General features: G+C 36.9%; 1 protein-coding gene across 6 annotated transcripts in view; it reads left to right on the plus strand.

Annotated features, from left to right (window-relative positions):
• Window positions 1–23,817, plus strand: part of HECTD1 (HECT domain E3 ubiquitin protein ligase 1) — a 93,405-nt gene that overhangs the window by 41,371 nt on the left and 28,217 nt on the right. For all 6 annotated transcript variants that reach the window (XM_075532063.1, XM_075532064.1, XM_075532061.1 and 3 more), the window contains exons 14-23: window positions 322–585; window positions 677–753; window positions 6,691–6,825; window positions 7,327–7,473; window positions 8,173–8,267; window positions 15,197–15,302; window positions 18,946–19,080; window positions 21,226–21,365; window positions 21,924–22,247; window positions 23,560–23,726. In XM_075532063.1, the coding sequence (XP_075388178.1) occupies window positions 322–585; window positions 677–753; window positions 6,691–6,825; window positions 7,327–7,473; window positions 8,173–8,267; window positions 15,197–15,302; window positions 18,946–19,080; window positions 21,226–21,365; window positions 21,924–22,247; window positions 23,560–23,726 (1,590 nt within the window). The remainder of the gene's footprint in view (window positions 1–321; window positions 586–676; window positions 754–6,690; window positions 6,826–7,326; window positions 7,474–8,172; window positions 8,268–15,196; window positions 15,303–18,945; window positions 19,081–21,225; window positions 21,366–21,923; window positions 22,248–23,559; window positions 23,727–23,817) is intronic.

The raw sequence follows: 23,817 nt of genomic DNA on the forward strand, positions 1-23,817 counted from the left end.
AGAGTTACATAGTGTTTTTTTGGGCTCAGTTGCATCTATTTTTCATTTCTTCACCCCTCTAGGCAAAGCTGCCTTTTGTTGTGTATGTGTGTATGTTGCTGTCCCAGATTCTTTTCCCTAAATTCTCATAGTATTCCAGTAGGATTGCTTTTGTGCTTAAAACTCTGTAGACCCAATTGGTTGGAGGATACCCAAGAACTAAACTCATTCATTTTTGTTTTATAAACTTGGCATTTGAGTAGCTAATTTCCTTTGTTTTGAAACATGCAGTGTTTGAAAGGCCATGAGCGTTATGTAACAACAAACATTTTATCGTTACAGAAAGCAGAAGTGAATTCCTAGAGAAATTACAGAGAGCTCGAGGCCAAGTAAAGCCATCTACTTCAAGTCAACCCATCCTCTCAGCACCAGGACCCACCAAACTTACGGTTGGCAACTGGTCACTAACATGTTTGAAAGAAGGAGAAATTGCTATTCACAATTCTGATGGTCAGCAAGCTACAATATTAAAAGAAGATCTACCTGGTTTTGTATTTGAATCCAATAGAGGAACTAAACATTCATTCACTGCAGAAACGTCTCTGGGTAAGTATATATAGATTTAGCAGGTAAGAAATGTGTGTGCTAAATGCATAAAATATGTTTTATGAAGTACATATTTTTTTGTTTGTTTAAGGTTCAGAATTTGTAACTGGCTGGACTGGCAAACGAGGCAGAAAACTGAAATCTAAGTTAGAAAAAACAAAGCAAAAGGTAACACTAACACAAGATGGAGATGATAATAATTTTTTAATTGTTTGAGTTATTAATATCCCCCAAATTTAAACCCACACTGAAATTATTATTAGTGGTAATTTTTCAAATGATAAATACAATTGAAAATGCATCATTATAATTTACAGTCTTCTACTGACTACTACTTAGTGAACAGAAAATTCAGTCCTTTGTTTTAGATTCAGATTATGTTGATGCTCGGTTTTAAAAACATCTTAGATAAAAATGCTATTTGAAAAAGATTAGCCTCACTTTCATAAGCACCATACTAATTGTAAGTTCTGTCTACCAGTTATGTATGTGTCTATCTTGATTTATGCCCTTTCTTATATACTGTTACATTATATGAAAAATAGTCTCATAAAGTCAGCGTTTCCTGATGACAAATAGTATTTCTAATACACTATATGAATAATGATTTTTAGATGTGTATGATTAGGGACGGTTTCTTATGATCTTTATGACTTTAGCCTTAAAAGTGGTAATAATTGATTCTTTTTGGAATACTAAATTTTATTTTGAATACTGTTTTTAGATGTAAGTATTTATATCTTTAGTTCTAGTTGTTGATACGTATGCTGGGTCCTCCCAAAGATAATGCCAGGTGCTCGTCCTTGGGAAATAAAATTGATTTCATTTTTTTTTAATGTAAATGACATGTTTTCATTATTTTTCCTGGTTGTGTTTAAAAAGAGTGTGAAGCCAGAGGTTTTTTTTTTTTTGGCTTGGATTTTCTTTTATTTATTTTAAATTAGTCATTTTATTGAGGCGTTTTTACGAATCATGACAATCCATAATTCAATTTTATTAAACACAATTGTACATATGTTGCCATCAACATTTCCAAAACATTTTCTTTCTACTTGAGTCCTTGGTATCACCTCTTCTTTTACCCCTCCCTCCACTATCCTCCCATCCTTGTGAATCCTTTATCAATTATTTATTATTGTTGTTATTTACACGGTCCATTGTCTCTCTTCACCTATATTGGTGTTATTCTTGCCCCTGGAGGTGTGGACTATGTATCCTTCTTTGTGATGGGTTCCTCCTTTCTTCCCCTTGCCTCCCCTCCCACCATCCCCCTAAGCTCATGATAACGCTACTCCCACTACTCTTCCTGAGGATGTTATCTGTCCTGAATTCCATGTGTTGAGAGCTCTTATCTGCACCAATGTTTGTACTCCGGTCTAACCAGATTTGTAAGGTAGAACTGGGTCATGGTAGTAGGGGGAGGCTGCATTCAGGAACTAGAGGAATATGTGTTTCGTCGGTGCTATACAATACCCTGATTGAATCGTCCCTTCATTGTAACCCTTCTGTGGGTGGATGCCCAATAATCTAGAGGCAGGCTATGGCTCTCCATGCCAACCCCTCTCATTCACATCAACATTAATTATGTTATTGTTTGTTTTGGATCTTTTGATATCCAATACCTGATTCTATTGACATCTCATGATCACACAGGATGGTGTGTTTCTTCCATGTGGGCTGGTTTGCTTTCCTGCTATGCTAGATGGCCGCTTGTTTAACTTCAAGCCTTTAAGACCCCAGATGCTATAGTCGGGCACCATCTGCTTTCTTCAACACATTTGCTTATACACCCATTTATGTCTTCAGTGATTTTGTCAGGAAGGAGAGTACTAAAGAGTGCCACATTATTAGAACAAAGTTTTCCTGTGTTTAGGGAGGCCTTGAGTAGAGGCCCAAAGTCTGTCTGCTTTCTTAATACTTTTAACATAAATACATGTGCATTGGCCTCTGTCCCATTCATTATAAATTAATATATTAAATATATACATGCCTTAGATCTCTTGTTGTTCCCTTATCCCTGCGTTTGTTGACTTCTTGCTCCTCCTCCCTGCCCCCTCTCCCATGTCCCCCCAGGACTGCCAGTCCTGTTGTTTTCTCCTTGGGAAGTTTGTCCGCCTATCTTATATAGATATACAAAGGGCAAAATAAAAAACAAACTGAAAAAACCCCCAATAGATAGTTCCAGATCTGTGTGCTGACACTTACAATGAGTATTTTCTGATTAGGTTTGATGAGGTGCCAAGCCCTGTCCCCCTGAGTCAAGGAATCATGAAAATAAGTTAATACATTTTCACCTAACTCTCTGCTGTAATTGTCTCTACAAGGCTGTCTGATAACAAGGCTACTCACATCTCTCAACCATGGTCAGAGGGGATTCACCCAGAGGCTTAATTCATGTGTGGACCCAGCAAATGGATTTTGAACTTCCACTGATATTCAGAGCCTTCTCCAAACTAGTGTTCACAGTTTAATCTCTGAACCCTTTCCTTCCTTCAGATGTGGATTATAATGTTTACAATCCATGGAGCACAGGCTGGTGTGCTTCTTCCGTATGGACGTAGTTGACATCTTACTTAGGTGACTGCTTGTTTGAAACCAATCCTTTAAGACCCCAGACCAATTCTCTCTTGATAGCTGGGCACCATCTAGTTTGTTCATCACACTTTGCTATCGCATCCTTATCTTCAGTGATCTCTCTATGAGGGCAAGTAACATGCTGGGCTGTGACATATAACTGATTTTTATTAGATTAGGACTAGAATTAAAGTGGAATCCCCAAATCCATTCACATATCTAGGGCTTATATACGTCTCTGGTTCATCTTAGAGACATCATTGTCATTTTATGTTAGAGAATATTATCAATCATCTTGAGGAATAAGGTAACCCTGTTTATACTGTCATTAATTTAGCTAATGGTGTAGAATTTAAAACCCAGTTAATGAAAAGAGCTTATATAAGTATAAACTGGCTCTGAACCACAGTACATGAATTGACTTGTTAACTTCTTAATTGATTAGATAAACTCTTAATTAACTGGATACTATTTTACACAAACAGTGGGGGTTAGCAATAAGGCAAAACTTTCAGTAATATTTATTGATAGTGGCTGAATCAAGCCTACTAGATTAATAGATCTCTTAACAAAGCAAGAATGGCATTAAAATAGTAAGTATATGGTAGTCCTGGGCCACCATTCACTAGGTAAACTTACATTTTCAAGAGGGTGCTATGTATCAAATTTCATCAGCTTCAAGCCTAGAGGATATATGGGTTGTTTCTTTTATTTTCATTTGAATCAAAAGCAATCAGTGTCTATTATACATAAAATACATTCTTGCCTCTTGCAGTGAAATATGTAGATATTTGTGTCATATGCATTATCTATGAAGTTGTAAATAGAAAAACAAAAGCTAAGTTTCACTTAGAATTTTTAAAGGATTGGCTTTTGTTAATGGGATTACAAGTGGTTTAATTTATTGCTCTTATTTACTTGCATTTCCCAATTTGGTTACTCTAACCAGGTTATCTTTCTAGAAAGCACAGTACTTTATTTTACAGGTGGTATAAATTTTATTTAGTTCAAGCAAACTCCTATTTGCTATATTAATATAAAGTTTAAGGGCAAATGATAGCTTTATATTTATTTTTATTAACATGCTGTTCCAGTGTACTAAGAGACTTTTGAAACAGAATTTTGACTTTACTGGCATGGAAGTAGTTAAATTTTTTTGAAAGTTTATATGACACAAACAGTTTTCTGTGGGTTTTTTTTAGATCATTTTATTAAAGGCTCTTATAAAATCCATACATCAATTGCATCAAGCATATGTGTATATATGTTGCCATCAGTATTTTCTAAACATTTACATTCTATTTGAGTCCTTGGTATCAGCTCCTCTCTTTACCCTCCCACCCTTGTGGTCCCTTGATAAATTTAAATTATTATTAATCTCATACCTTTTAAAATTATTAAATATTTTTATTGGGTGTTCTTATATCTTATCACAATCCATAAATTCATCCATTGTGTCAAACACATTTGTATATATGCTGCCATCATTTTCAAAGCGTTTTCTTTCTGCTTGAGCCCTTGATATCAGCTCTTCATTTTCGCCCTTCCTACCTCATAAAGCCTTGATAAATTATAGTTTATTATTTTCATATCTTACATCGTCTTCTTTTATCCATCACCTGTTTTCTGTTGTTCATCCCCCTGGGGGGGTGGTTATATGTTGGCCCTTGTGATTGATTCCCAATTTCTCCCCCCACCTTCCTCTTATCCTCCTGGTGTCTCTATTCTCATTGTTGGTCCTGAGGGATTTATCTATCCTGGATTCCCTGTGTTGTGGGCTCTTATCTGTAGCAGTGTACATGTTCTGGTCTAGTCTGATTTGTAAGGTAAAATTGAGGTCATGATAGTGGGGGAATGGGCGCATTTAAGAACTAGAGGAAAGTTGTATGTTTCATCAGTGCTATACTGCACTGATGGCTGGCTGGCTGATCCCTTCTTTGTGACCCTTCTGTAAGGGGATGGCTACAGATAGGTTTGGGTCTCCACTTTGTGTGTCTCTCCCCCCCTCCTCCAAATTAACATTGGTATGGTTTTGTACCTGTTTCCATCGACATCTCATGATCATACAGGCTGGTGTGCTTCTTCCATTTGTGTTTTTTTGCTTCTGAGCTAGATTGATGCTTGTTTACCTTCAGGCCTTTAAAACCCCAGACACTATATCTTCATAGCCGGGCACCATCAGCTTTCTTCACCACATTTACTTATGCACCCACTTTTTCTTCAATGATGGTGTCAGGAATGTGAGCATCACAGAATGCTGGATTATTAGAACAAAGTGTTCTTGTGTTGAGGGAATACTTGAGTCGAGGCCCAATGTCCATCTGCTACCTTAATTCTTAACAGATGGATATAAGTACATAGATATGTTTCCCTATCGTTATATATAAATATATTTACATATGTACATGCCTGTATTTAGATCTGTATGAATGCCCTTTGCCTCCTAGTTCTTTCCTCTGTTTTCATTTACTTTCCTCTTGTCCCACCATCATATTCTACCTTCATTCAGGTTTAATAATTCCTCTCTGTTACATTGCCCGTGATTAAGCCCCACTAGGCATCCTACCTCTTCTCTCCATTGATTTTAGTTCACTTGTTGTTCTCTTGTCCCTAGGTTGATTAACTCTCCCGCCCCCCTTCCTTTTTCCCACTTCCCCTTCTCCTGTGTTCACCTCACCACCAACCTCCGGTCCTATTGGTTTCTCTTTTGGGTTGGTATGCCACCTGTTTTATCTAGATAGACATGCAGAAATGTTAATAAGCGCCAAAAAAACCGGCAAAGCCAAACAAAACAAAGATAAAACCAACAAAACACTAAAAAAACTCCAAAGTAACAACAGCAACAAAAAAGCCCCCAAAAGAGAAAGAAAGCCAATGACAAAAAAGGGAAAGCGTACAAGTAGTTCCAGGTCTGCTTTTTGACCTTTAGGAGTGTTTCCCAGTCGAGTCTGATGGGATGCCACACTCTGTCTCCAAAGTCTATTTTTGGTATTCCCCTGGGATTTCATCTCTTTGCTGCTCTGTTGCATGCCCTTCGTGTTTCGCCCCCGTGTGATGGGTCACATTGGGCACAATCCCAGCACTGTTGCCCCAGTGTTGTCCCCATAGTGCTATGGTTCAGCGAGGGACGTTGTGTCTCATGGTAGGCCAGCCCTATGATCCTCTCTGCATTGTCTTCTCTCAGCAGGAATATTGTCCTCTGGGCTTCGTGGGCCATAATGTGTTCCTCTCAGTCTCCTTCTCTCTTCGTTTCTCCTGTGTGCTCTAATCAGATGTGCCCCTCTCCCCAAGCTTAATTTCATATCTTACATTGAACACTGTTTCCCTTCCCCCATGGTTTCTTCCCTCCGCTTCCAACCTTCCCCCTACCCTCTTGGTATTGCTACACTCATTTCTGTTCCTGAGGAGTTTTTCTGATCTGGATTCCGTATGGCACAAATATTTTAATTCTACAAGTTGCAACATACATGTAATGGGATATTTGTTAAAATTATTATAGTAAAAATTTCCCCTTTTCCTCGATTTTGATAGGTACGAACGATGGCTCGAGATTTGTATGATGACCACTTTAAAGCCGTTGAAAGTATGCCTCGTGGAGTAGTGGTAACTCTCAGGAATATAGCAACCCAGTTAGAGTCCTCTTGGGAGCTTCATACAAATAGACAAGTAGGTTCAAATTTTAAGACTTTCTAGAACTGTGATTCTAATTTATATTGTGGTTACTCAGGTTGGCAGAATACTGTGCATGGGCACAATCAGGCCTACTTCCTGTTTTGTATGGTATCACGCACCCAGAAAATTTTCCTATCTTTACATGTTTGAAAAGAAGCACTTTTGTGGCACATAAACATTATGAAATAAAACTTCAGTGTCCGTAAATGAAGTTTTCTTGGAACACAGTCATTTACATATTGTTTGTGGTTGTTCGGGTACTACCGTCAGGAGACTATATGTCCTGTATGGGTTGTTTCCCAATAGTTGCTAAAATAGTTACTCTCTGACCCTTCACATAAAAGTTTGCTGTTTCCTGGTGGAGAAGATTTGTTTTAATTATTTGACTTGTTAATGTTGTGTGTGATCTAACTTTTTTTTAATTAATAATCTTAAGGTGTAAATTCTTTTGAGAAACTATTTTTTTATTCTCTTCATCCCCCCCCCCCCTTTTAGTGTATTGAGGGTGAGAACACTTGGAGAGATTTAATGAAGACCGCATTAGAAAACCTAATAGTACTTCTGAAGGATGAAAACACAATTTCACCATATGAAATGTGCAGTAGTGGCTTGGTCCAAGCTCTCCTTACGGTTTTAAACAATGTAAGTTTGTTAAGTAGTAGAGGAAGTGTGGCTTGAAGATTACTTCTAGCAGGGGACTTTTAGAAAGTTTTGTCAGAAATACTAAAACACTTAGTAATAAATATTAATGTTTATTTCTTCAACCTTTCCTTTGAGTTGTATCATTAGCTAGAATTAATTAGTTGAGTTTTGGTTTTGAAGTTTCTCAGTTGTAATCTGGTGAAGGCTTTGTTAAGTAAAACACCCACTTTAAGTTTTTATGTTATTTTTCATTGCTGATTTCTCTAAGCTATGTAAAAGGAATTAGTTTTATAGATCTTCTTTAGTACCTAGTTTATATATCATAAAATTAATTTATGGACATTGGTAGTTTAGGAAGTTATGAGTACTTAACGAATGTATTTGTTAATAGCCTCATATTTCTCTTCAATTTAGTTTGCATTAAATGTTAGCTTTGTAGCTAACGTTTTCTACTAAAGTCCCTTCCGTCAGATGTACTCCTAAAGCAGGAAATGATATTTCAAATCACTTCTCACTACAGTTTGAAGGAGAAAGACATCTGTGCTAGCTAGTGCATTTGGTGACACAGAAAAATGATACTTTACTTGAAAGGAAATAATGTTTCTACATAGGTTTTAATTTTTGAAATCTCATTTCTCCATGAGTTTTTTATTTTCTGTTTTAAAAGTTTTCTGTATTTTCTGCCCTTCTTTATTTTAGAGCATGGATTTAGATATGAAACAAGACTGTAGTCAATTAGTAGAAAGAATAAATGTTTTCAAAACAGCTTTTAGTGAAAATGAAGATGACGAAAGGTAAAATTTCATGTTTGTTTATTTTAATATTTGAAGTTTTTCCAAATAGTTTATCTCCTAAAAATTGGGACTAATATAATGTTTATACACACAATTGAAACTTTTGTTCAATGAAAAATAATGTATAGTTTTCATAAGAGGTGATATTTGATAAGTATTTTCTTAATCAAATGGAATAAAATAAGTTTAAATTACGTGTTAGTTATGAGTACAGCTGATCAAAGTTTAAATTATATTTGTTGAAGAGACAATTAGAAATTTGAAAAATGATTGCTAACATTAAATAATTTGATTATTTATCATACTAATATTGATATAACTGGGGTTCTTTTTAAAAAATTTTTTTCTTTTTTTTTTTTAAATAAATCATTTTATTTGGGCTCATACAACTCCTATCACAATCCATACATCCATGTGCAAAGCACCCCTATACATTCGTTGCCTGGGGTTCTTTCTTGAGAATACTCTTTTTTTAATGAAAACTGAAAATATGTCCAAATGAAATGCTACAGTGGGTGGTGGTTTCTTAAAAGTTTTGGGGAAGCAGACAAGCAGGTGGGCTCTAGATAGATACAGATCGATAATCAAGACAGTACTTCATTATTGAGATGCTGAGTCATTGGCTGGTGGGGTTTCATCATTCTGCTTCGTCAACCTTTGATTCTTCTTCATAATAAATTATACTTAATTCGATTCATTTAAAATCACATTTTGCTGAGCGCATATTATGCTTTTCATACATACAAAGCTAAGTCTAGATGTATTGCTAATAGGGTTCTAGTTCATACATATGTGAGTTTATTTCAGGCAGAATATGTTTAATTGTGTCACTGAGATCAGTGGATGGCTACAGAAAAATTCCCTTAAAGTAATACATTTGTCTGAATTCCTTTGGTATACCTTTAAGAAAAAAAAAGATAATTTTGTGATTTGAATTCAGGACTAATGTGACATTTTAAACACAGCTCAAGTGGACATCTGAAATTGTTGAAACTTTGCATCTAGTTTACAATAATTAATAATTTTAGCTCAACTGTTTTAAGGAAGGTTCAGAAAAGAATACTTCAAAGGTGAGATGAGAGGAAAGATTGTCAACTTTGACAAATGAAAAAACTGTGGTGAAAAGTCCAGAAACTGGTAGGAGAAAGCCATTGAATTAGCATTGAGAGGATAGCTACTTAAGTTGGGTTTTTCGGTTTTTTTCCAAACCATTTTATTAGGAGCTTATCCTGACATTACCATTCCATACTTCAAAAAAATCAAGCACTCTTGTACAATTGCTACTATAATTAAAGCATTTTCTCCCTTGAACGCCTTGACGTCAGCTCTTCCTTAGCCCTCACCAACCTTGTCAGACCCCCCCAGAAACCCTTACTCTAATTATTGTCTCTATAGATTCACTTATTCTGGCTTTCATCTACCAAAAAAACATAGAAAAATACATAACAGGGTCAAGAAGTCTACCAGCAATCAATAACAATACAACAGAGATAAACACCAATATGGCGGTGGGGGTGGGGGGGAATCTGGAAAATATTAAAAACCAGATCAAGCACAAAGTGTATCAAAAGGTAGATTAAGTGATAAGGTGTTAACAATTCAAGTTAAATTTATCATTTTAATCTACTAGAGTCATTTTCCAATATTCTGAGTACCAGGTTATTCCCATGCCTCAGTTATGGTTAGAGGTAAATCACTGGAGGCTTATTCCCTGGTAGCTCCTGCAAGTGTATTTTGTGCTTCCACTGCCATGCATGGCCTTCTTCACAGCAGAATCCCACAATTTAAGCTCTATTACTATTCCCTCCTTTGGGTTTCGATTATGTCATTTACAATCTTTGGGTCACAGATATTGGTGTGCTTCTTCCTTGTAGACTTAGTTGACATTTCACTTAAGAAGGCTGCTTGCCTGTCAACAAGCCTTTAAGACCCCAGTTGCTATTCTTTGTGATAGCCAGTACCATCTAATTTCTTCACACTTTGCTATGGCACCTATATCTTCCATGTTTCCATCATGAGGGTGAATATTGAGTAAGGCCCTGTCATAAGAACTAATTGTTTTTAGATTGGAGCTAGGATTAAATGTGAGTCTAAAATCCATTAATGAATTTACATTTTTTCATTTGTCTCTGGTTCAACTTAGACACATCTTTGTTATTTTTATGGTACAGAATGTTGTCATTCATCTCCCTGGAGCAAAAGGACCTTCTGTTTATAGTGTCATTGATTAGCCCACGGTACTAATTTAGAAACACTACTGAGAGAGGAAGATTGAACAAGTATAGGCTAACTACAAATTGTAATACATGGATTATTGGCTTGCACAGAGTAAATCCTTACTTTACTGGATGTTGTTTACAGAAAAAATGGGAATTGGTAGTCAAGCACAACTTACAGTAATGTTCACTGACAATATCAGACAGGTCTGCCAGAATAATATATATCTTAATACAGCAAGTAAGGCATTGAAGTAGTAAGTAAATGTTAGTCTGCCTACCAGCAGTTCTGTACTCTTGATATAGCTATCTTCTGCTTCTTAAAATACAGTGTAGTTTCCGTCTTTAAGTCCTCAGGTTACAGTGTGTTTGAGGTAGAGCTTAGCTCACCTAGTGAAGTTTCCACATAGCACTCTGATAACGGCCTTTGGAGCATGTTGTGCAAGAATTAGTCATTTTTAATTTCCAAGTCCTTTCTTGGCCTCAGCAAACTATCAGTTCAATGAATGCCAAAATGATTGTGTGAAGTTCAGTTCGTTCAAAAAGTGAATCTGTAAGTGTCCTAAGGCCAGGAAAGTTTTACTCGGGTTTTTAATTTGTCATGATAACAATTGACCAACAAGGGCTGTTCTGAGAAAATTTTGTTAAAAATTGTATTCTCTGTACCCTACAGCTCTGATGATTGTCCCTCACATTCCTTTGGTTCTGAAAATTCAAACAATGTTGAAAAGAAACATGATTTGATTACCCTCACAAATACACAAACTGCCATTTTGAAGTGATGTTAATCAATGAACACAGAATCCTTTGGAAAGGGCTAGATCAGGCATCCTCAAACTACGGCCTGTGGGCCATATGCGACCTGCCGAGGACATTTATCCGGCCCACCGGGTGTTTTTGCCCCGTTTTGTTTTTTACTTCAAAATGAGAAATGTGCAGTGTTCATAGGAATTTGTTCATATTTTTTTAAAAGTATAGTGTGGCCCTCCAGTGGGTCTGAGGGACAGTAAACTGACCCCTGTTTAAAAAGTTTGAGGACCCCCGGACTAGATAGATGGAAATGTTGGTTGCCTTCAGAGGTATATAGACTTAAATGAAGGATACTTACAGACACTTCACACTTTGGCATTTTAGTTTTTTAATAGAGGTTTTGTGATTTTATAGCAATACTTTTTCACTTAACACTCATATACTAACTTAATGAAAGATTACTATATTGACCAGTTCAGCTTTTTTGCCTACTTAACTAATGTTAAAACTAGGATGGTGAATGAATGGGGTTAGAGGGGAGACCCAAAACCCATTCATAGATAAGTAGACATTCCCCACAGAAGGGTTACAAGGAAGGGACAAGCCATCCAGTGCAGTACAGCACCAGTGAAACACACAACATTCCTCTAGTCCCTTAGTGCTTCCTCCACTCCTCTGTCATGACGCCAGTTCTGCCTTAAAAGCTAGCTAGACCACAGCATGTACAGTGGTACAGATAAGAGTCTCAACACAGGGGATCTAGGAGCAATAAATCCCCTAGGAACAGTGATGGGAGTAGCAAGACCATGAGGGTAGGGTGGAGAGGCAGAGAGGATGGGGAAACCAATGGCAATGATCAACACATAACCACCACCCCTCCCCACAAGGGAGACAAGCAACAGAAACAGTGAGGAAAGGGAGGCAGCAATCAGTGTTAAAAAGATATGAAAATAGTAATAATTTATAAAGGGTTTTAGAGGGTGGGGACAGAGTGGGAGGAAAAAAGGAGATGATAACAAGGTCTCAAATAGAAAATAAATGTTTATAAAAATGATGATGGCAACATATGTATAAATATGCTTGATAAAATTCATGTATGGATTTTTTTTTTTTTTTTAGCAAAAGGGAAGAAATTTATTGGAGCCCATATGGGAAACCCTAGCGGGGCCCAGCATACCCTACTGTGTAGGCATGCCCAGCAAAGGGTCTTACCATTCACTGTACCCCCATGTCCCAGAGGGATTCCCCTTGAGCCAACCCCCAAGCCCCCAGGACTGGCTGGGGGTGATGTGTGGATTGTTAAAAGAGCTGTAAGAGCCCCCTATAAGTGGGGGGGGTTGGGGGGGTAAGGAAGTGGTGTTAACAAACCCAGGGACAAGGGAAAAACATGGGACCCCAAATGGTAGAGAAGGGGGAGTGGCAGGCCTGGTGGGAAATGATCAAGGGTAAGGTTGCTTAGAGAAGAGGTATACTCTAGCCCAGGTGGCGATGAAGCATGGTAGTAGGGCAGGAGGAAAGTCAAGGGAGATGGAGGAAAGAGCTAGGAGTCAAAGGGCATTCATGGAGGTCTAGACAAAGACATACATGCAAATATATATAGGAGGATGGGGAAATAGATTTATGTGTCTATATTTATAGGTCAAGTATTAAGGTGGCGGAAGGACCTTGGGCCTCTACTCAAACACTCCCTTAATGCATGAATACCTTCTTTTATTAAATTGGAACTCTATGATGCTCGCCACCCCGACACAACTGCTGAAGCCAAAGCGGGTGAACAAGTAAATGTGGTGAAGAAAGCTGATGGTGCCCGGCTATCAAAAGAGATAGTGACTGGGGTCTTAAAGGCTTGAAGATAAACAAGCGGCCATCTAGCTCAGAAGCAACAAAGTCCACATGGAAGAACACACCAGCCTGTGTGATCGAGTGGTCCCAAAGGGATCAGTTACCAGGCATCAAAGAACAAAAAATCATATCATTGACTGCACACCTCCATGATAGGATCGCTGAAGACAAATGGGTGCATAAGCAAATGTGGTGAAGAAAGCTGATGGTGCCCGGCTATCAAAAGAGATAGTGTCTTGGGTCTTAAAGGCTTGAAGGTGAACAAGCGGCCATCTAGCTCAGAAGCAAAAAAGCCCACATGGAAGAAGCACACTGGCCAGTGCGATCACGAGGTGCCAAGGGACAAGGTATAAGGCATCATGCAAAAAAAAGATATAAGTGTGTGTATATATGTGTATATGTATATATATATATATATATATACCATATTAAATGAATGGGGAAGTGCAGAGTGGAGACCCAAGGCCCAAGTGTCGGCCAATGGAGATCCCCTCATAGAGGCGTTTAGGAGAGGAGATGGGTTAATTAGGGTGCGAGGTAGTACCGATGAAGAACACAGCTTTCCCCCAGATCCTGGATGCTTCCTCCCCCCAACTACCATGATCCGAATTCTACCTTGCAGGGCTGGATAGGACAGAGGCTGTACACTGGTGCATATGAGGGCTGGAGGTACAGGGAATCCAGGGTGGATGATATCTTCAGGACCAAGGGTGTGAGGGACGATGCTGGGAGAGTGGAGGGTGAGTGGGTTGGAAGGGGGGAACTGATTACAAGGGTCCACATGTGACCTCTTCCCTGGGAGAGGGACAGCAGAGAAGGGGGGAAGGGAGACTCCGGATAGGGCAAGATATGACAAAATAACGAGGTATAAATTACCAAGGGCACATGAGGGAGGGGGGGAAAGGGGAAGGAGGGGAAAAAAAAAAGAGGCCCTGATGCAAGGGGCTTAAGTGGAGAGCAAATGCCTTGAGAATGATTGGGGCAGGGAATGTATGGATGTTCTTTATACAATTGATGTATGTATATGTATGGATGGTGATAAGAGTTGTATGAGTCCCTAATAAAATGTAAAAGAAGAAAAGAGAAAAAAATGATTAGGGCAAAGACTGTACAGATGTGCTTTATACAATTGATGTATGTATATGTATGAACTGTGATAAGAATTGTATGAGCCCCAATAAACTGTTAAAATTTAAAAAAAAACAACTAGAATGGCATCACTTTACATAAATTTACTTCTTTAGTATTATATCAAAGGTTATAATTTTTCATAATTCAATATATAATCATATTATCTTCCAGAAAGTTTATCGCAGTTTATTATTTAACCAAGATACTGTGGAATAGTATGTCTCACTATATACTTCAGGGAAAAGATTTACATCTTTATGGAAAAGCCACAGGGGCAGTTCTTCTCTTTCCTGTAGGGTTGCTGTGAGTTGTAAATGGACTTGATTCAGTGAGTACTTCACTCTTGTATCAAATATAAAACTTATATTTGTGAAACTTTACTAGTTTATATTTTGTTTATGTCAGATTTTACATAATAAAGTTGCTTAAACTAAAAACATCTGTTTTGAATGCTGTTAATACAGAGATTTCATTAGAAAAATGAAATGTCTTATGCCCACTGTCACTCTTTGGTGATCCTGGATAGGGCTTCCAAAGGGGTTGTCGATCTATACAGAAGCAGACAGACTCCTCTTGTTACCTACAAGTGGCTGGAAGATTTGAACAGTAGACCGTGCAGTTAGTCAAATGCTTACTGTCTATGTCATCATGTCTCCTTAAAGTATTTCTGTAAACCAAAAAACCTCTCACCTCTGTATTGGTGGTTCATACTCATAGTGACCTTATAGGGTAGAATAGCTTGCCTCTGTGGCTTTCTGAGGCAATAAATCTTTGTGAGCAGAAAGCTTGGACACTCTCCGTGGTTTAGAATTGCTGACTTTGTGGTTAGCAGGCATATGCGTAACCCACTAAATCATCAGTGTCTTAGAAGTAGTTTAAAACAAAAATTAGCTTCTCTATTTGTTCATCAACAAAATAGATACTGAGATTGGTTATTGTAATTGTTACATGAACTTTTGTTTGATGTAAACAATTTTTTTTCCCTCACAGTCGACCAGCAGTTGCATTAATTCGAAAGTTAATTGCTGTACTAGAATCTATTGAGCGTTTACCTCTGCATTTGTATGATACACCAGGATCCACATATAACCTCCAGGTAACCATGAACAATACAGCAGCTGTTATGTGGAAAGTAGTTAGTAAAATGTTTTGGAAATGATGATGGTAGCATGTATAAATGTGCTTGATACAACTGATGTGTGGGTTGTTATAAGAGCTGGAAGAGCCCCTAATAAAATGATTTATTAAAAATTTTTAAAAGAAAGTAGTTAGAAGTGGTCTTATTCTTCAAAAAATTGTTTTAGATTAAAATTTTTCTGACAAATTATTTATAGCTTTGATTTAAATTGATGATCTTTTTATTAATTTGAATATATTGCTGTTTACAGCTGATTTTGTTTAATCAAATCACCTCGGGAAGAGATGGAAATATTTACTCAAAAAATATTGGAAATAATTAACCATGTGGAGACCTCAAAGAGTTTGTGGAAAAGTTGCATAAAAAGATAGTGGATTACAATAAAACCATTGGTCAGTCTTTAAACATGAAATAAACTATTGGGGTGCTGAGTTTCTAAAAAAAAAAAGATAGTGGATTGTTAGTTCTTATGATATGGCTTTGCTTGATGTTCGCCCTCCTGAAGAGATCAGCGAAAATAAAGGGTGTTACAGCAAAGTGTGGTGAAGAAACCAGATGGTGCCTGGCTATCAGAAAAAACCGTGTCTGGGGTCTCAAAGGCTTGTTTTCAAACAAGCAGCCGGCACACCGAGTCTGTATGATCCACGAATTTTAAATAATATAAAGGAGGGAATGGCATCAGAGCTTAAATTGTAAACTTCTGGTTTGGCTATAGATGGAGTGGAAACCTACAATCTATTTGAAGGGTCCACACATGGATTAAGCCTCGGGGTGAATCCCCTTTGATCATAATTGAGGCTTGTTATCAGTCAATGAACATTGTAGAGTCCATGGTGGCAGAAGCCATTAGGTCCAAATGCAGTATCTTTTCATTTGATCGCCTTTTGACTTATTTTTAAGATGCGTGAGGGTTTGTGTGTTCGTTTTGAAGAGAAGGGAAACACCCATGGGTTAAGTCCTCAGTGAATCCCCTCTGACCATGGAACATGGATGTGAATAGCTTTGTGAACATGCAGAGTGCCTTGGAAAACGGATTGTTGCACATGCAGTTAAGCTAAAGTTGAGCATCCTATCATCTGATCTCTCTTAGGAGTCACTTGAATTTCTCCTCGTAGTTCACTATTTTCTGTTTCCTCTTTGAGGTTTTTATGTGTTTTAGTTCATTATTTATTGTTAGTTTCTTAAATTGTTTTCTGCCTATGAAATGTAGGATAGATAAATCTATAATACATCTGTAATGATGAAGAGTATGAGATTGAAGAAAACGTTCTAAAACGAAGTGTGCTGACATTGTACAGCTCTTCTATTGAATTGTACACGTCTGTAAAACTGTTGGGGGGAAAGATTATGACCCATTTAAAAGTAACTTTACTTTAAGGGAAAAAAGTGAAGGAGATACACTCAGATTAAGACTCATCCCTTCTGACCACAGTGCATTGGAAAGTGGATTAATACAGATGTGATTAGGTTAAAATTTTAACATCTTATCATTTGATCACTCTGTTGACCCTTTTTAAGTTTGTTCTAGTTTTTTAAAGTATTTTTAACTTCTTTTAATTTGAAGTTTTCTGTTTTACTTTGTTGTTAGTTTTTCTTTTTTTAAATTTGGTTTGTTGTTTTGTATATAATCCAAGCTAGGTAAATTTATAGAGATAGTAACTGGATTAATGGTTGCTTGAGTGTATGACGGGGAGATTTTGGGGGAAATGTAGAGCTAATAACAGTGAATACAACAAAGAAGAAAATGTTCAGAATTGATTGTGACCATAATTTTGTATCTTGATATAACTGGATTATGTGCCAATAAAACTTTTTTTAAAAGATAATGAAATTTCCCAAGAACTTTTTGTGGTCACCTCATAAGTCAGAAATGATTTATCTTAATGATGGAGAAAACAGAAAATAGAGTTTTCCTAGTCTGGAAATATGAGTCAAGTCCCTTTCTTGTCTTTATGTATATTAGCATTTAAGTAGATAGTATAAACACACTTTTAAAAATGTTTTAATAGATCTCAAACAGTGCCATTGCCAGACCTGTGAAAGCAGCCACTATTACTTGGCTTTAATCGTCTCTTTTCTTTATAGATATTATTTTGTTAGGACTCATTCACTTACTCTTTTGTTAGAAGATATGATCGTGATATGAACTAACAAAACATGCAAACTCCTAGCAGCCCCGCTCAAATTGTTATTATATCTTTTGTGGGTTGCTGCAGTGATTTCTAACAAGTCTTTTGTCTTGAATTTTGCCTTTGTCCTACCTGTCCTGCCTTACATTCTGTGGAATAGATTCTTAAAATACAGAAGATTTTATAGTTAACTAGGATTCTACATTTGCTCAAATAGTGCCTACTTATGTGAACAAAACTTGCCTGAGAACTCAGTAGTGTTTTTTTTTAGCCTTTATACCCCAGACTAGGGGCTATATAGTTATAATTTCATATGCATAACACTGTAGATGCATGATACAATGTAGTATACCAAATGTGATGTAAAAAGATGTACTGACTGATAGAGACGCGCTAGGAGACTGACTATAAGAGGCGCCCTGGTGATACTGTAGGTGAGGCATTGGACTGCTCATCACAAAATCAGTGGTTCAAACCTACCAGCCGTTTCTGGGAAAAAGATGTGCTCTTTTCTTGTAAAGGTTCATAATCTTAATAACCCGGCATACCATCGTTATGAGTCAGAACTGACTCAGTGGCAGAGGGTTTGTTGGGTTTAATGGACTATGTGTATAGTCCATCTGTTTTTGTTTTGTCCTGAGGCACACCAATGAAGTTCAAATCCTCATAGAACACAAAAATTTAGAATGTGGCTGCTTTTAAAGTCCTGTAAGGACCAGCATCACTTATTAGCACTTTTCATGTGTAGGCATTTATGCAAGGTCCAAAGATGATAACACCAGGAATGTGCTCTGATAGTTTTGCAGTCTACAATGCTACCAACATACATTTTGTTATTGTGTGCCTCCAAGTCACTTTTTGACTCATGTCCCACATAGGGTGACCTGGGCTGTAATCTATACAGAAGCAGTTTGGCAGGTCTTACTCATGTGGAACACATAGGTATGTTTGATCAACCTAACTTTCAGTTAGCAACCGAGTGCTTAAGCAGGGTGCTACCTGAGTTCCTTATATCACATATAAAGGTATTGCATTATGTGTCTTCAGGAATTAGTTAAGGTTGGTGCTGAAATGAAACTACCTAAAATTGCTCGTTCATGCTTGATTTTTGCTAAAATGTATTAAAGACCATTTATTAGCTATAAGTTATTTAATTCAGTCTTGCTTCGAAGATAATAAATAGCGCAATATAACTTCATTATAAAAATTTCTTTTTTTCATTACAGAAATTAATCAGGAAGATTGAAACTTATCAATTAGATATGGAATTCTGTTAAAATATTTTACGATAATTTTATATAAAGTAATATTTAGGTTATATAGAAATTCTAGCCATTATAACTTATTTAGGAATCCCTGTTTTAGAATTAATAGAAGACAAATCTTTCCATTTTGATTAGACTTGTGTTCATTTTTTTAATACTAAGATAAAAAGGCAAGATATTTTCTGAAGTATTTTTATTTCTTTGTAGATACTTACAAGAAGATTAAGGTTTCGGTTGGAGCGTGCACCTGGTGAAACTGCTTTGATAGATAGGACTGGCAGAATGTTGAAGATGGAACCCCTAGCCACAGTTGAATCTTTAGAACAGTATCTCTTGAAAATGGTAAGCGAACGGCAAAGGCATGGCATTTTCTCCTGCAGTTTAGAACTCTTCAGAGAATTTGAAAAATTAACTAGTCGGAGAATATGATGATATCATTTGATTCTATTTCTAGGAATCGATTCTATGAAAATAGCCTTTTATAAAACAAATGGTTCCTCCATAAAGGTGTTTATTATTATTTGTAGTACTGAAATAGTGAGCAAAACCTCGACTAATAAACAATATCAAGTAATTTTCTATTGTTCGATTATGATAAAGGTATTAAAATATATGAAATAAGATAGTTAAAATTTTTTAATAAAGACATTGTTCTATTCTATGCACTGAAATGGTAAATTAAGAAAATGTTCTGTTAAATTAATATTGGAGGGATTTGTGGGTCTTCCTAATTTGTATTTTTAGAAATATTCTTTAAGGTGCCCTTGTTATAATAAAATAAAAACAAACAATTCATATTGAAAAAAAGACTGAAACCCAAATGAAGGCTGAGCATGATAGTGGGACAAGAGGAAAGTAAAAGGAAATAGAGGAAAGAACTAGGTGACAAAGGGTATTTATAGAGGTCTAAAGACTGGAATGTAGATAGGTAAATATATGAGTGTGGGGAAACAGATCTATGTGCAAACATCTATAGGTTTAGTATTAAGGTAGCAGATGGACATTGGGCATCCACTCAAGCACTTACTCAATGCAAGAACACGTTCTATTAAATTGACATTCCAGGATGCTCAGCTTCCCGACACTATTGCTGAAGAAAAATGTGTTCATAAGCAAATGTGGTGAAGAAAGCTGACGGTGCCCGGCTATCAAAAGATAAAGCGTCTGGGGTCTTAAAGGCTTGAAGATAAACAAGCGGCCATCTAGCTGAGAAGCATCAAAGCCCACATGGAAGATGCACACCAGCCTGACAACGAGGTATAGAAGGGACCAGTTATCAGACATCAAAGAACTAAAAATCATATCAGTGGGTGCCCACCTTCTTGATACAATCACTGAAGACAAACGTGTGCATAAGCAAATGTGGTGAAGAAAGCTAATGGTGCCCGGCTATCAAAAGATATAGCGTCTGGGGTCTTAAAGGCTCGAAGATACACAAGTGGCCATCTAGTTCAGAAGCAACAAAGCCCACATGGAAGAAACACACCAGCCTGTGTGATCATGAGGTGCCAAAGGGATCAGTTATCAGGCATCAAAGAACTAAAAATCATATCAATGAGTGCCCACCTCCCTGGTACGATCAATGAAGACAAAAGGGTTTATAAGCAAATGTGGTTTAGAAAGCTGATAGTGCCCGGCTATCAAAATATATAGCATCTGGAGTCTTAAAGGCTCAAAGATAAACAAGTGGCCATCTAGTTTAGAAGCAGGAAAGCCCACATGGAAGAAACACATCAGCCTGTGTGATCACGAGCTGTTGAAGGGATCAGGTATCAAGCATCAAGGAACAAATAAATCTTATCATTGTAAATGTGGGTGAGTGCGGAGTGGACACTCAAAGCCCATCAGTAGCCAACCGGACACCCCTTACTGAAGGGTTTTGGGGAGGAGATGAGCCAGTCAGGGTGCAGGGTAGCAACGATGAAACATAAAACTTTCTTCTAGTTCTTAAGTGCTTCCTCCTCCCCACTATGATCCCAATACTACCTTACAAATCTGGTTAGACCAGAGAATGTACATAGGTACAGATAGCAACTGGAAACACAGGGAATCCAGGACAGATGACTCCTTCAGGACCAGTGGTGAGAGTGGCGATGACTGGAGGGTGGAGAGAATGTGGTATAGAAAGGGTGAACCAATGATAAGAATCTATGTATAACCTCCTCCCTAGGGGATGGACAGCAGAGAGGAAGGCAGGGCGAGACGTCGGACAGTGTAACATGACAAAGTAATTATGAATGATGAAGGATTCATGAGGTAGAGAGTAGGGGAAATGAGCAGCAGATATTAAGGGCTCAAATAGAAGGCAAATGTTTTGAAAATGATGATGGCAACAAATGTACACACCTTGATACAATGGATGTATGCATGGATTGTAATAAGAATTGTAGGAGCCCCCAATAAAATGATTAAAGAAAAGAAAAAAAGACTATGGTGAATAAAGTATCACACTTTAATAAACTTAATGTCTTAATTTGTTTGGTTTAGGTAGCAAAGCAATGGTATGATTTTGACCGATCTTCATTTGTTTTTGTTCGAAAATTAAGAGAAGGCCAAAATTTTATATTTCGGCACCAGCATGATTTTGATGAAAATGGGATTATCTACTGGATAGGGACAAATGCCAAGTAAGTCATTTCTATCTTCATCTAGAGTTACCACCAAACCAAAACTAAACCGCCACTGCATCCATTCCGACTCAGATTCAGTCACCCTTTTTTTTGTGTGTGAGGCTTTATAAATCCTATGGGAGCAGACAGCCTCATCTCCTGTGGAGCTCACTGGCTGGTTGGTTTCAATCTCGGATCATGTGGTTAGCAATCTACACTTAACCAGTAGCCCACCCTCACTCCATTCTTGGAAAAAGAAATCTAGACAGTAGAATAAATGTGTTTTTACACTCACATGCACACTCGTGCATTAAAGTTTATGGAAATGGGATTAAAAGATAATAGAATTTCTCTAAGGAACTTTTTGGAGCCCCCTTCATTCGTTTGCATGTTTGTGTAAGTCTTATAGGTTAACTTGAAAATAATCTAAAATTCTTTTGAAGGAAAAAAATGCTTATAGTGTACCATTCAGAATTTTATTTAAATCATTACAGTTTTATATTTAACAATGTAATATGTAAGTTTTCAGCAGTATTATGAGTTGCTTTTTTTCCCCTCCCCCTTTTCCCTGGATAGAACTGCGTATGAATGGGTAAATCCAGCTGCTTATGGACTTGTAGTAGTAACATCATCAGAAGGAAGAAATCTACCTTATGGCCGCTTAGAAGACATTTTAAGTCGTGATAATTCAGCTTTAAATTGTCACAGCAATGATGATAAGAACGCGTGGTTTGCTGTAGATCTCGGTCTGTGGGTAATACCATCAGCATATACTCTTCGTCATGCTCGTGGCTATGGAAGGTCTGCTCTGAGAAATTGGGTCTTCCAGGTATCCAAAGATGGACAGAACTGGACTTCCTTATATACTCATGTTGACGACTGCAGTCTCAATGAACCAGGGTTAGTGGAGGAACCTTTGCAGTTGGGAAGCTCATGAGAGCTGTGTTGTTGTTTTGATTTATAATGGTGTACTCTCACATTCTTTCTAAACATCAACTATCCTATCATTTGAGCACTAAAATTTGAAAATATGATATGGAAAAAACAATCTATAACTTATCAAGGGGTTTGTGAGGGAAGACCGGCGGGGAAAGAAGGGGGGAGAAATGGGGAACTGATAGCCGGCTCTAGTGGGAAGACAAGGCTTTGAAAATGATGATGGCAGCATATGTGTAAATGTGTTTGACACATGGGAGGAGCGTATGAGTTGTGATAGGAGATGTAAGAGCCCCTAATAAAAGTATTTTTTAAACATTGAAAGTACTAGTTTTATGAAAAATTTGGTCAAAAATATTAGATTGAATATTTGAAAACTTAACTTGTAATATGTATAATTGATGTATGGCTATCTGTGTGATATGTTTATCATACTAAAAATAACAAATTTGTTTTTACTAAACTTTTCTTCATACATAGGCATAGTCAAAATTAACCATGATTTTTGCAGGTTTTGGAATTAAGCTGGATTTTTTTTAACCTATATACATTTTTTTTAATCGTTTTATTGGGGGCTCGTATAATTCTTATCACAATCCATACATACATCCATTGTGTCCAGCGCATGTGCACACTTGTTGCCATCATCATTCTCAAAACATTTACCTTCCACTTGAGCCCTTAATATCGGCTCCTCAGTTTTTCCCCACCCTCCCCATCCCCCCATACATTTCTTTGTTTATCGGTAATATTTTTTTAAGTAGGCCTTCCAGTTATTTCTAAAATAGTCTTTTTTTTTCATTTCTAAAATATTCTAATAAAGTTTAAGTTGTATATTGTTTGTCGCATGTTTTTAGGGGTAAGCTATAGCGTTATTTATCACTCCGCATTTGCCGTATTGTGGAAGAAGCTTCTTCACATTGCTAGTTGTTTTAAAATAAAATTTAAAATAAAAATTTTAATACAAAATTTAAAGCTTTGCAAGAAATTTAAAAATCTTTTTACATTATAAAAGTATTTATTATTCTTTTAAACTTTTTTACTATTGTAGTTTCTATTAAGCATAAATTAATGAGTCATTTTAGGTAGTATACATTTAAAAACCTATTTTTAAAATTTTGGGAGTCCTTTTCCTCTTATTTATTTGATTTTTATTATTAATTATCTACTAGATATGTAAATTATATTTCCTATGCTTCTCGATTATGTTAAAATTTTTCTTCATTTTAAATTTGATTTTCATTACACTTTTTTCCCCCTGCTAACACATTTACAGTTCAACAGCAACCTGGCCTCTTGATCCACCAAAGGATGAGAAACAAGGGTGGAGACATGTAAGAATAAAACAGATGGGGAAGAATGCCAGTGGGCAAACACACTACCTCTCACTGTCTGGATTTGAACTTTATGGCACTGTGAATGGAGTATGTGAAGATCAGCTAGGTAAAGAACTGATAAAAGGTTCCCATAACTTACTAAGTTATTACTTCAGTTTATACAAAGTGATTGTGTTTATGGAGTTAAACCAATTTCT

This window comes from Tenrec ecaudatus, chromosome 14 (genome assembly GCF_050624435.1).
Source record: "Tenrec ecaudatus isolate mTenEca1 chromosome 14, mTenEca1.hap1, whole genome shotgun sequence".
Taxonomy (NCBI): Eukaryota; Metazoa; Chordata; class Mammalia; order Afrosoricida; family Tenrecidae; genus Tenrec; species Tenrec ecaudatus.